The sequence below is a fragment of the Equus przewalskii genome, chromosome 1, assembly GCF_037783145.1.
Source record: "Equus przewalskii isolate Varuska chromosome 1, EquPr2, whole genome shotgun sequence".
Lineage (NCBI taxonomy): Eukaryota > Metazoa > Chordata > Mammalia > Perissodactyla > Equidae > Equus > Equus przewalskii.
The window spans coordinates 78,952,907-78,967,245 of NC_091831.1; the positions used below are offsets into that span (position 1 = coordinate 78,952,907).

Here is a 14,339-nt window from a genome sequence, read left to right on the forward strand (position 1 = left end):
CAGTTGCTGTTTTAGAAACTATCACTTCTTCCTTTGCAATAAAAAGGTACACATAGGGAGGTTGGGAGCTTAAAAGGAAACAAAGCGTATTGAGTCTTAGAGCATATAAGACCTTGAATGCTAGCTGAGGAGCATGAGCTTGGTTCAGAAGGCAGTAGGGAGCCATGGAAGCTTTTCCGGTAGGATGTGACATTATCAGAGCTCTATTTTAGGAAGGTTATTCTGGTAGAAGGGAATTGGACAGGTTGTTGAAGATGGAGACTGATGGTCGCCTGGAGCTCAATTATGTGGTTGCTGACATCATCCGGGAGAGAATTAATGATGGACAGGACTGGGATAGTGGCCCATAAGATGGGAAGAAGTCTTTTAAGTTTCATATGCAAGATAACTTGGAGGGGGAACTGAGAGGTAGGTGCCCAAATGTCTGCAACTTATTTTAAATGATTAAATTTCTATTTAAATGAATGCTTAAAAAAGTAAAAGACAGTAGTGATGTATATTTCCAGAATTTCCCAAGGAAAATTGTTTTGCATATTTTTGAGGGAATATAAGTTATTTTTTGGTTGACCCAGTAATTCTCACTGTGGGATATGAGTGGACTATTTGATACTGACATGGCTGGAATTCTCACAAAGTGGTGCAATTGGAATTGGTCTGTCTAACAAGTCAACACTGCATTATTAGTTAAGGGAAGCAGACACTGTAACATTCAGAATGAATAATCCTGAGATCTCTCTGTCTCAGGAATGAAGGCTGACATATTAAAAACAACAACTAAATCAAACCAAAACTCTAGACTTGAGCAATTGACTTCTAAAATTGTGTGATAATGCAGAATGGTTTTACCATGACCTTTAACTGGTGAAGTATGTGGAATGCACAAAATGTCCATGAAACAGTTGAGGAAACCATGTTATCATGGAGGGTTAGAGAGGAGGTGTCTGTGCTGGTTCAGTTCCTCTGAGTTCAAGCAAGCTTGATGAGAGGAGCAGCATTTGTTTTCATGTCGCGGGAGAGTCTGTGAAGAGAACTTGCCACCTGTGTGGTAGTTCTTTGTCCCTTTATGTTTCTAGTATATGTTGGCTCTCCTTTTAAAGTACATCACTGTACTTGCTGCATAGCAGGTGCCTAGTGGACGAGGTATTTGGTCCTCTCTGCTGCTGTAGAAAATTCCATAGATAGCCCATTTTCCCCATGCCTGAATTCTAAAGTCCTCGAGGCCCTGAGAGACATTGCGGCAACTACTGTTGACTTCTCCTCACAAACTGAAGCAGATACTTGGAATGTCTGTGTAGCAGAATAAGTCCAGAAGCTAGACCATAGAACTTTTAAAATTAAGCATTGTAGGTACTTTTATTGAACACCCATTTACTATCTGATGTCAAGGAATTAATTTTGAATATTGGGTTCTGCTTTTAAGAAAACCAATGCATTGTATAGCCCCAGATATATTTCATGCATTTTTACTTTGAGATTATATTTGCTTGACTTTAGTATACTTTCTAATGGTGTACAATATGGCATTTTTAACTTCCCATAACTCCTTTTTTGAGGAAGGTTAGCCCTAAGCTAACATCTACCACCAATCCTCTTCCTTTTTGCTCAGGAAGACTGGCCCTGAGCTAACATCTGTGCCCATCTTCCTCTACTTTATATGGGGGACGCCTGGCACAGTGTGGCTTGATAAGCAGTGCGTAGGGCTGCACCCAGGATCTGAACCGGCGAACCCCGTGCCGCCAAAGCAGAATGTGTGAAGTTAACTGCTGCCCCACCAGGCTCGCCCCCTTCCCGTAATTCTTAGTGGTATCTAATTCCCATATTACATGAAGAAGAGATACTATTTCTTTTCATCTCTAAAAGATATTGGACAGCTTTTTTAACATCCCAGTTTCTAAAGGATGCTTAAACATCCTCCCTAACCTGTAGGGGTTTGAAAGTTTATTCCAGGTCATGCTGTTTTTACTCTCTGCCCAGAGAGGGGATGGGCCAATTTTGTGTTACTGTTCTTAATCTTGAAAAAATATTTAGAGGATTTATTGTCAGTTTCTGCTTTCTCGGAGTTTGTAGTCCATCCTGGCTTGACACAGTCCCTGAGTATATCTGCTCAGTACAAGACACGTTTTAGTGGGAGACTCAGGAGGTGGCAGTCTTTGAGTCTGGTGAGATGTTTTGAGGAGGAAGACTCCATCCTATGGAGAGTTATAAGGAAAGTAATTATTTAGCCACACTTTGAAAGTTTTCTTAATTTATCTATATAAATTCACTTCTTAACCTATAAAATTCCAATTTTCCTTTTTGCAAAACCTATCCTAATTTATATAAAAGGCAAATGTATAAAATGATATAGATTGACATTTTCAAAAAAACAACTGAGATAAATTATGACAGTTCACTGTCTTAGAATATATGGCATCTTTGGCAGAATGATTAATTTGTTCTTAAGGCCGACGGCCCCCTACTCTTGTCCCCTCACTATTGTCTGTGTTTACTTACACACCAGGTTTGCTTCAAACGAAGTCAGGCAGGTCTGCAGAAAGGAGACTGCTTGCTTAGAACAGGTCGTTTGAGTTGGCAGAAGGCGGTGGAAGGGTTTTCCTGCATGCTGGAATTTATTTTCAAGGCAATTCTGAGGGTTTGTGTTTTGTCACCTTCATTTAAATTTAAATTTTCTTGTCAATAATGACAAGCCTTCTGGCCTGGGGAGTAGAGCAGTCAGTTTTTATGCTGTCTCAGGAAGCACAGGAGATGTGTGCTGGATGGTCTGCCTGTCTATGACGCCTGTTTGTACGTCCAGTTCTCAGCGCTGATGCGCTAGGGAGTTCTGACAAGTGACTTTTTTTAGTTTGCAACAGCACTGATGCTGGTTCCACCCCAGGACCGTGGCACTGGCTGTCATTCACAGCAGAACAGTTAAATAAAGGTCAGTGGAATGGGTGAGTGGTTAGGCTCAGCCTGGTGTTTAGAGGACTTAGGAACAAATCCCTTGTTCTGAGAGAATTGGAAATTTGAGCCCAGGGGGAGCTGGAGTCTCTCCTCTGCCCTGTGTCAGGCTCAGGCTGAAGAGTGTGTTGTAGCTTTCTGATATTCCACAGGAGGCGTGGCTGGTGGTACGTTTCCATTGTTTTCACGAGGTGTGTAAGAGACTCAAGTGAGAGAGATCTCTTCACTGAATGTTTCATTCTGTTACCATTACAGCCTTTGTAGTAAAAAGCCACCTCCTCTCCACTAGCAGACTCATCAAAGAGACAGAGCTGGTGAATGCCTGGGAGTGGTGAACTTGTATAGGGCTGTGCCATACCGTGTGTGTGTGTGTGTGTCCCTAATAAAGTGTTCGTACTGGAGCCAGAGCTCTGGTGGCCGTCATGAGACAGCTGGGGGCTTTGAAATCTATTTTAGCCGCATTCCCTAATTCCCCTGGTCCCGGGGGCTTCTTGGATAGAAACACAAACCTTGTTCATGGTTAGGATCTAGACCCAGGCTGGTTTGTCTGCTGCCTGAGAGGAAAGTGGTGTGAAGTGGACAGCACCGCACTGAGCAAAGAAGTCCCAGGGAATTTCAGTTCTCTTTCCCTGAACAAGAGTCCACAAGGAATATCAAGTCCACAAGACTCAGGAGTCACAGAGAGAAACTGTCCAGTCCAAGGAGGGCCCTGCTTAGCCAGCATGAGGCCACACCAGGCCAAACTCTGGGGCCCCAGACAGCTCCACTCTGGGCTCGTCCCCCAAAGAGGTGGGCGTGAAAAGAGGAAGGAGATTCCTGCTGGAGAGGCCAGGGCAGTCTGGGACAAGCTGCAGATGTGGCCGGGGGCATTGGAGGCAGGATGGCACAAGAGGAAGTGGCCAGATGGTAGGTACCTGGTGGTGCTCTGAGGTGCGAGCAGCGGGCAGAGGAGCAGATGACGGGTAAACAGGGACGGCAGCCCTGTGTGAGCTCCCAGGATAGGATGACAGGATGACAGTCTCCACTGGGTGCAGAGGAAGCAGTGGATGCTGGGCTGCATGGGCATTCAGGCCCGTGGGACGTGGGCCAGGACCAATCATTCCACAGGATTTCCGGTCGACTCTCCTTCTGGTCGGGGCCAAATACCTGTTTGCCAAATGTACTTTAAGATCCTGAAATGTCTTCTGAGTCACTCAGGAGCCGTTAGTGTTTATAATGAAACAATATTAGGTGTTTTTATTATACTGAATTGTTTTTGAAGATGATGGTCCATTTGCAGTCAATGTGGTGTCTCCTTTATTTGGATAGTTGAGTTGATCAGAAACATTTACTCCTCAATCCGTGGATGAAAGGAAAATATATTTTTTCTTGACTCCACCTAAGAAGCAGTTTAATACAATTCAAAATGCCACAGTATAAAAGAGTTTACACACGGCATCTGATGTCCCCGCAGTCAGGGCATCGATCATCGTCTTCACTGTGCCGTCAAGGAGCATGTGGCTGTGACAGGAGCCCCAGCCTGTGCACTGTCCCCCCTCCGTGGGATCCATCAGTGTTGGTAGCTCCTTCAGTCAGACTCTGAGCAGAGGATGTTTCCTTTTACATCCCCCGTAGCACTGAGTCAAGGTCAGATGCACTCAGAGAGCATTGGGATTGAGTGTCTGCTCTCAGTAGATCCGAGCTGCAGTGAGGGGTTTCCTGCTGCCTGCTCAGCTTCCCCGAGCAGGTGGCTCCCCACCTCTCTGGGATTGCATGTTGTCATCAGGTAATTTTGGCTGAGACTGCTTTTATCACTGCCGCTCGAGGGAAATGAGTACCATTTTGCCTTATTTTACCGCGATAGTCAGCTGTGAATTTTGATTAAAGGCTCTATTTTACAGCTTGATCATAAATGTGAACAGCGTTATGGATTGATGCCTTTCGGGAATTGGTGATGTCTGATAATCTGTCAGTCTGTGAGGCTCAGATTGCTGGTAGTAAGATTAAGTGCTCTGATTCGTGAGTGAGAAGCAGCTCCTCTTTGGGGAAAATAAGAGAGCTATAAAAATGGATCCCGTTTCTCCTGGCCCAGGGAGAGAGCAGCCCTGAGGCCTCCAGCGTGATGGGGGACTAGCTGTGAGATGGAGTTACGGCAGGAACTCCTCAACAGCTCTTAAAATGCTTTATGGTCTATTGTATATTTAGCAGATATTTCCTTTTCAAGATAGTCAAAAATGGAGGAATGACTGTAACTGTGCAGCCAAAGTTACTTTTATGAAAACAAAACATTATTTATAATATATCACAATTTCCATTGGGATTCTCTCCTTACCAGACCTTAATTTGATTTGTCTTTTCATTACAGTCTTTCATATTTTCACGAATGCTCAAATAACAACAACAAAAAAGGCATTAAGAGCCAGAGAGGGAAAACTTTTAAAAGTTTGTGGCCTTTTTTTCTTTCTGACTCATTACTATGTGGAGGGTATAAGACTATTTCCACAGTTGTGTTTTGTCAGTAGATGCTTGAACCTGTCTGTCCATTTTGAGAACCTGACAAATCCCGCATGGCCATGGCCGTACATTATATTAGGCTTTCTGACATTTTTTCCAGCTGTATTTTGGGGTTTCTGGGTTGATGTATTTGTAGATTTTTCTGCAATGACAGTTGCTCACTCTTTTGCTTATTTGCTGATGGGAATTGTCCTGGCATGCTTGCCTGAGAACAGAATTCAAAGCTTCTGTAGTTTTTATTTTACTGGAAGTTAGCTTGGCTGATACTCTTTGCCAAGTAATTGCATTTCTCCCCCATTTCAGCTGAGCTTTCAGCACAAGATTGGGATCCTTTATTGCAAAGCGGGCCAGAGCACGGAGGAGGAGATGTATAACAATGAGACGGCGGGACCAGCTTTTGAGGAATTCCTTGATCTTCTGGGCCAGAGAGTACGGCTGAAAGGATTCAGTAAATATCGAGCTCAGCTAGACAATAAAAGTAAGCTTCGTATTTGTGTGTGTGCACAAATTTAATTCTCCAAAGGTAGGCATACTGCATAAATCTAAGCAAGCGATCACGTGCCCTCCTGTTTTTGACCCCGGAAGCGGCCTAGCAAGCTTATTTGGGATAGAGTTTAGATTTCCTCAGATAGGCAAAGGAAGCACATTTCTCAAGAGGTGTGTGTTTCACATAAGCTCCAAAGGTCAATTCTTTTTCCTTTGTAACACCAGCAGAGAGATTCCCCACTGTTTCCTGAAGAATCTTTGAATATTTTGTTCTTTCTTTTAGCCTAACCTCTTCTGTTACACCCTTGTTCCATTGTACCAAGGACGAGCTCTGCCTCTGTTTCTAAAAGACAAAATATATTAACACATTCCCTCCTGCCAAGCTCCTGGGCTTATTTCGTTCATTTCCGGTTTTATGATGTTAAGGCAGGTGAAGCACTGATTAGAAGTTAATGCATCCTTTTTTTTTTTTTTTGAGGAAGATTAGCCCTGAGCTAACTACTGCCAATCCTCCCCTTTTTGCTGAGGAAGACTGGCCCTGAGCTAACATCCATGCCCATCTTCCTCTACTTTATACGTGGGATGCCTACCCCAGCATGACGTTTGCCAAGTGGTGCCATGTCCGCACCCGGGATCTGGACCAGCAAACCCCAGGCTGCCAAGAAGCGGAATGTGCGAACTTAACCACTGCACCACCAGGCTGGCCCCTGATGCATCCTATTCTTGAAGGACCTTAGCCAGGTCCCTTTGAGTGGGGCACGTATTAGCTCTAAGGTGCAGATTGACTGGCCGATTTAAAACACAGACTTTACGCCATCGTATGATGTGCGAATTTGTCTCGTGTCTTCGTTTAGATAACCGTATTCCTTACGGTCCTCATATATTCTAAATATTTTATCTTTCGTTTTTGCACTGGTATTTCGTTGCTATCAGCACCTAAAATACCAGGCAGAGTAATTTTTGTATTTTGGAAAATTCTGCTTATTATTAAGCAGTTAATTGCCTGCTCTTTTAATGAAAAGAGATGAGCAGGTCAATTCTAAAGTGGGAGGATCTGGGAGACCATGTAGCCCACTCCTAGTAGGAGTGATGAAGTGGGAGCTTTTTCCCTGTGGGAGCATCACCATCTGGCCGAGCTGGGATTGGAACTGATGCAGCCTGAGTTCCTGAGACTCCCTGCCCCCAACATCCAGTACCTTGGACCATCACTGATACTCCCTTAGATCAGGGTGGGACCAGGTCTTTCTGAGCCTGTCATCAGTTCTGGCTTTTGATCTGTTTTTGAAAGTTACACTTAAAGGATAGATCACAAGACCCGGAGATGGTGTTAGCTCACATGTGGGCCCCTGTGTGTCCTCCATACATGCCAGTGTTAGCATTTGATTACTATATTGAATGCATATTGCTCATGCCTCAGATATGTAAAGATTAGGAAATCATTCATGACATCCACTGTGAATATCCACGTATTTTAAGAAAAGTCAGTGAGAGTTTTTAGATTTTCTTTGAAAACTCCTCTTACCTGCAAACCACCCCGACCCCCCAGAGCTGCTGGCCTGCTGCCCTCAGGATGCCCTTCCTGGAAAACCGCCCCTGACCTGGACTCCTTACTGTGCATGCCTGTCATCTCTTTTCAGTGGGGTGGATTGAGGAAACATTTTAAGAACTTCTGATCTGTACATTCCATAAAGCTACAACACAGATAATGCAGATGTTTTTCTATGTATAGAATTGACATCGGCTTTGAATTTTTATGACCTTGGAGATGTCCTTGATACATTACAGACGTAGTACTAAGCACCTTAGCTTAAGGAAATGATAACATAAGAACGAGATTTTGACATGTTGATTCTAATAATCAACAAATCTTTATTTTTATGAGCAAGGCATTCTGTGAGATGCAAAGAAATCTAAGACATTCCTTTAATAGAGTGGAGGTTTCTAAGAATTATGTTTCGTGGAATTGTCAAGTAAAAATTATGTCTTTCATGGAACAGACAAAAACAAATCCTCCTTCTTAAATTCAGGAGGATTGTATTCTATCTGGTTTTAACTCTGTCTGCCCATAGGACCTTGGTCACATCTGGGCCTCATTTTCTTCACTGAAAAATTCAGATTGTTGGGCTAGAATATCTGGGGTGTCCCTTCCAGCTTTAAAATGGGTCTTTTCTCTCTTAATACAAAACGAAATGGAGCAGAGCGGATGTCCTGCTGAGATGCTCTGTGAATCAGAGTAGAGCATAGACCCCAGGCCATGGACTGCCTGTCTTGGGTCTGGGTACAGGGAGTGATAAAACTGCCCTACATCTCTTGTCCAACAAAACTATTTGCAGCAAACCCTGGGACAAGCTTGTCAGTTCACCTTCTCCATTACCATACTGATGTTTGAGATGAAATCTTTCAGAATATTTAATTTCAGAAGTTCACCTTTTAGTACTGCGTGGAACAGACAAACTATGATCACAGTTTTAAAAGTGTTTTTTCTCCCCAATGTGCATTTTTGTTTTTACATTGCAAGTTCCTGAATCTGAAACCTGTTGACTAGACTATTGAATATCTGTCAGCATTTCTCTTACTGAATCTTAACTGGCCTAATGACAGAGTGTCCTGATGGGAGTCATTGAACGTGCTGGGTTATTTCATCCTCTGACCTTCAGTATTGTTATCAGTGGGGTAGTTCTTCATTGAAGAGAACAATGTTCATCATTTCCTTATGACTGAGCTTGCTCAATTCCGAAGCCACATTCACTGTTGAGGTCCTGAGCCAAGGCAATTGAAATGGAACATTACTTTCTCAGAAGTCCTATGCAAAATAGCAAATATGCATTTAATGAATAGTTAAAAGAGAAAATGCCTTTATTTTGGGACCAGTTAATATATAGCTGGTTAGGTGAATGTCCTCTCTGACCATCTGCAGGTTGGTTGTCCATATCTACATATAAACATTTTACATACTCCCCTTATTCATGAAATTCCCTTCTATGCGGACCTTTTTAGAGTCTGCAAGACTGGATATGATACCTTTTCTAGAGAATATTCAGAACTATTTTTGAATCAGATGTGAATATTGGAAAGAAAAACATACTGCAGGATTCAGAAAGGAAATAATAAAGGTCCTTCAAGGTTAAATGTTTTAATGTTTTTAAAGTAAAAATTAAAATCTTTAGATTAAAAAAGGTTAACCCAGGAGAGCTACTTAGAGTTTCCCCAACAAGCAAAATGAAATAAACTTTGTTTTAAATGATATTGGATGGTCTTTTTTCTTGTTGCTTAAAAGGTAGAAAAATAAACCTATATGTAAGTCCAGGATTGATAAAGGCAGTCCTGAATTCTGTGTATATCCTACTTTCTATTTATCTTTTTTTTTGTTTATTCATATGCAGAGTGGTTCAAAACTCTACCTCCAAATTGTTCTGTAAATGTCGTATGGTCACCGTGTTGGTTTGGGTGTCTGAAACTCTCACTCTGAGGTTATCTGTTGGTAATACAGATGGATTTTGGATTTGCGAAGAATCACTCTGCTTTTCAAAAGATGAATACTGTATGATTAACAGGGTTCAGATGTCGTGGTTCTTAACACGTGTCACTGCATAATATACAGTGAGATCATGTTCGTTCTCCGTAGTCTGAATCATATGACCGTATGGTCACATTGCCTATTGAAAAGAGAAGAAAATTAATTACATCATTCAGGGGAAGAAATCTTTAACATTTTTTGTTCCCATTCCATGTTAAGTCAATCCTGTTTCATTTTGCTGAGTTCTGGATGATTAAGTGCCCAAGAATAACTAAGAATTAACTATAAACACACACCCAGGCACAAGGACGGGGCAAGGATAACTGCTGATTAGCTCATACCCCTCCAGCCATTGCACCTAGACCTGCACCAGGCCGTCCATTCATCTTCCTTCCTCCTCTGCTGGCCTGTACTCCTCATGGCAGGAGCACCTTGCCCACGGTGGGTCCTCTAAAGCAGTATTGCGAAGGCAAGAACGTAGAAGAAAAGAGGGAAGCCACGAGTTCAGTAGAAAGCACGTGGGTGAGAGCAGATACGGAGAAAACAGAACACTCTGACGGCAGATGTGGGTCGGGAAGTGCGGAAACTGTACAGAGAGAGCAGGGTGACCTCCAAGACGCTGGTCATTTATAGTGGGCTGGTTTGTTATTTTCAATTGAATTGCTTTTTGTAATAAGGACCTTCTAAGTGTTAAATTGCTAATTTTGCCGTTGCCTAACTTGTTTTTGTTGTCCATCTTTGTGTTTAGCTGATTCTACGGGAACTCACTCCCTCTACACCACGTACAAAGATTACGAACTCATGTTCCATGTGTCCACCATGCTTCCCCACATGCCCAACAATAGACAGCAGGTACGTCCTCCGCCTCTCTCCTTTGCAGCCAGTGCCACGTCTGACGTCAGCCCACTGATGCTGTTGGTGCAGTGAGAATTTGCAAAGAATCATTGAGTTTTATTCTTGAATGGCATTAATAACCTTTGACTCTTTTCTCGTTTGGAAGTATTTGGGCTTTAAATGGGAGTATTGCACAAGGGTTTTTGTCCTTTTTCCTTATAAAACTCAGAAACTCTTCTATGGTCACCTTTATTGCTTGCTAGGCAAAATCTTAAGGGAAGATGGTATCAAATGTGTTAATTATAAATAAGCCAACTGTGTACCTGAACTCAGGTGTCTACATGTGAGTTGATAACTTATTTATAGAAAATGCTATAAGAAAGGATATTATACCTCATTCATCACATACTTTAATTTTAGGGGTTTGATTATATTTGGGTTAAATAAGGAGTTAAAACAAAGTTTGTTTCCATGCTTAGGAAGCTTAGTTCTCCTGATGTAACTTAACTGCCCTCCTTTGCTCAATAAGTATTTGTCGAATGAATGAAACTTACATGTTGAAAAGAATTTTTTTTCCTGCTCATGAAGTTCAGTGAAGGTAGTCAAAATACGCATTTTTCCAAAAAAGAAGCCACTTGCCCTCTCCATGTCACCAGTTACAAGAACCACCTTAGATCCTACAGCCAGAATGAGGAAGCAGGCTCCTGATGCCCAGCCTGGCTCTTCACATTCAGGGCAGCAGCTCTCTTTTTGTTTTTCTTCTCATAATAAGTTGCCAGCTGGATATTCTTGCCATTTTCTATTTAATACTTAACCTTAATCCTTTGTCCTTCCTGAATTTTCGACAGTGTTTCTAGTAACCACAGTTCTTCAGCAGATCTCTCATATGTGCCCACAGGTCACGTATCTGTATGTTTTTCATGAGATGGAGTTACAATCACTAATCTCATGTATGTATTGATGTATCTTTTAAGCTAAAGGATTTCTAGCTCTTAAAAAATTTATCTGAAATAACGCCATCTAGATTCAGTAGGTATTAAGAAGCTTGATTTAGACCTGTGCAGTTGTCTGGCAGATACTTGTAAATCAGGCAGTAATTAAACTCCGTTGAGTTGTTGCTCAGAGAACTGATCGGGCTTCTTAGTCAGGCCAAGAAAATCTGTCAGGACGTTGGCAGAGGTAGAGCCAGGGCCTTTTGACCCCAGTCATCAATGTTCACCCCACAAGGCCCTCCAGCTGCCTAATTACTTGACTCGTTGGACTCCAACTGAATTGGCCCTCTCCTTTCTCATATGGCATCCTCTGGAATTTGGAAGTCTGCTTGACTTGACTGCTACCAGAACTCAAAACTGGCTTCCCTCGTTCCCTTTTAGCTGTATGGTAATTAAAACTTGTGGGTTTATGAGTTCTCTGTGCCTGATTTTTTTTTCACTGAAACTATTGTTGAAAAGTCCTACACACAAAAATGTGGATGGAGGGGTGGGGGATGGGGAGTGGGATAGATAGGGTGTTTCAAACTTCCCAAACTGGAGATTAAAAAAAAAATCCCTGTAAATTGAAACTAAACATTACAAATTCTGTAGCCTAAAGAATCAATTTGGTTACCTTTTGGGTTTTTTTTAACTTGAGTGACAACCCATGGCATTAAGTCCCAGCTACTAGCTTTGTGCCCTTGGGCAAAATTTTCTAGCTTTGGTTTTCTTTATCCCTGAAGGCAGGGACTTATATCTCTTTTCCTCACCGAGGTGTCCTTGTGCGCTTAGAACCATACCCAGAATATAGTAAGCGGTCAATAAACATTTTTTGAATGACTTAATGAATGTTTCTTAGATAATAGTTAGAATTAAATGAGTTAATATGTAGAAAGAAAGCACTTAAAATAGTGCCTGGCACAGTGTGTGCTCAGTAAATTTTAGTTGTTACTTTATTTTCTAATTTATTACCCATAGAACAGGAGTATTTTAGATGACTTAACTTGCATTTTATGTTCCTGTTCCCAATCCTAAAGATCTGTTATAGATCTATTATGAAAAGCTAAGACCTGAATAGTTAAGAAAGTAAGGGACTAATTTATCAATAATTTTTTAAAACTATTTTTACTTTGACATTTAATATTTTGCTAATCATGAGTAGTCATCAGAGTATTTTGTTCATAGATAAATGATGCCACTGCAATCTTGGAGCATGTATTTTCCAAATTTTTTATGGGTCGTACTGACTCTTGCCATCTCTCTCACGTACCCCACGCATGCCCACAAATTATGTTGATACCAAGGGCATAAATGTCTGGGATGACCAGCTGAGTTCATGACTGCAGGTTGAGGCCACAGAACTTAGCAAAGTTAGGTGGCCTATACATAAATTGTGCCTATAACCTTGGTCTCATTAGCACCATGGTATTTGTGACTATTTAACTGGTCCAGACTTGTCCACATCAGATCTAATTTCTTGTGTTTGTTCTTGTAATAAATCAAGCTGAAAGCTGATTCCAAGATGTTTTAAAAGTCTTTAGAGAGTTCACCACAGTTGCAAAAGAGTTCAATCTTTGGAATGTCTGACTCTTACAAAGAAAACGTAGCCAGACCCAGGGAATGATAAGAAACCTTGTTCCTGGAGGGTTTTCCGTCTTCAGCGAAGTCCCGGCGGTCTCTTGGGGCCTGTTTGGCAATCAGTGCACTTTTCCCAGGGCTGTCTCCCCACGAGCTTCCCTTCTGATTGTCCTGGGAGCGAATCATAGCTAAGCTATCAGGGGATGTTATCAGTGGACAGAACTCCACAAATTAGCTTCAGACTTCACTTTGGCAGAGAAACCTTTTCTTCAAACTAAGAATAAAACAGATAAAGGGAGCATGTTGCCTGGTACTTAGTAAGCTTTTTTTTTTTTTTTTTTAATGCATGCGTAAAGTTAGAGCTGCTCTGCTTGGAAGGGGTATCCAAGCCCCCTGGAGTTAGTGCCCTAAGGAATAAGACCGAGACCCTAGGGTTCTGAGATTCCGTTTAAAGAATGCTGGTCTCGGCCTGCTGACGGGCTTGACATCTGCAGAGGTAACGGAGACACACCGTATTAGATATGAGGCAGGCTGCAACCCCTTCTCCCTGTAATTTAGGTAGATGGTTGACTCTGCCTTAAAGGGTTAGGCTCCTCCCCTGAGTCCCTAACTGGTGCTGCTGAGGAACCATTCAAATACTGGAAGAATCTGCCACAGTAAGTGCTGTTCGAGCAGGTCCTGACTGCGCATGGGTTCACCCATAAGTAATAATATGGAATATTTTGGAAGAATAAACTGTTTACTCAGCTTTCCATGATGAGCTTTATTCCCAGACCCTAAATAGGAGTATATACCTATACCAGATAATAAGAATCATTGCTTAGAATCAGGATTGGTATAGCCCAGTGTCAGAAGAGAAATACTTATATCTTCATAATCCCATTCTTATCCTCCCTTTTTATTAAATCATTAAAAATCCATTTTCTTGGTTTATTTTGGTTTCTCCATTTGCAAAATATTCCCAGTGTTGCTTAACTTGTTTCTACCTTTACTCTTGTTATTGGTCAAAGATTTTATGTACTATTTTATATTAAGTATTTTCTGTAAAATATTAAATATGTAATATTTTCATATTGATTATATACAGTGATAAATCAGCCTTGAATCCTTGAAGCAGTAATTAAACTTGATGTGATCTTCTTGCTGATCTAAGAATGGTCAACTAGCCTTTGCTGCTTTGGTGGAGGGTGGGTGAGCAAGGCTTTCCTTTTTTCAGTATAGAGGTTTTGTATTTATGTGGTAACATGTATAGGTTTCCCTCCCTTTCTTATTATTCAGACTGCTCTTCCATGTTCATTTTTTCCATGTCTCTCCACAGGAAACTCTAGATATCTCTTAAAAATCAAAGCAAAATTCTGATCACTGGTGCACACTCTTGAATATGGAGTGTCTGAGGGGAAGTGTTGTGTGTATTTATGTGTGTGTGCACATGCAAAATTAGGAAGGTCTCTGAAAGAGAAGCTCGCCCTCTGGAAAGAGGAGAAGCTTCCCAAGCAAGGGGTTAGCAGGTGCCAGGTGCC

The 14,339-nt window shown here is 41.7% G+C and overlaps 1 protein-coding gene across 9 annotated transcripts in view; it reads left to right on the plus strand.

The window, feature by feature from the left end:
• The window catches only part of SIPA1L2 (signal induced proliferation associated 1 like 2), a 211,902-nt gene that overhangs the window by 126,411 nt on the left and 71,152 nt on the right, over nucleotides 1–14,339 (plus strand). For all 9 annotated transcript variants that reach the window (XM_070614983.1, XM_070614973.1, XM_070614991.1 and 6 more), the window contains exons 6-7: nucleotides 5,737–5,911; nucleotides 10,185–10,288. In XM_070614983.1, coding sequence (XP_070471084.1) covers nucleotides 5,737–5,911; nucleotides 10,185–10,288 — 279 coding nt within the window. The remainder of the gene's footprint in view (nucleotides 1–5,736; nucleotides 5,912–10,184; nucleotides 10,289–14,339) is intronic.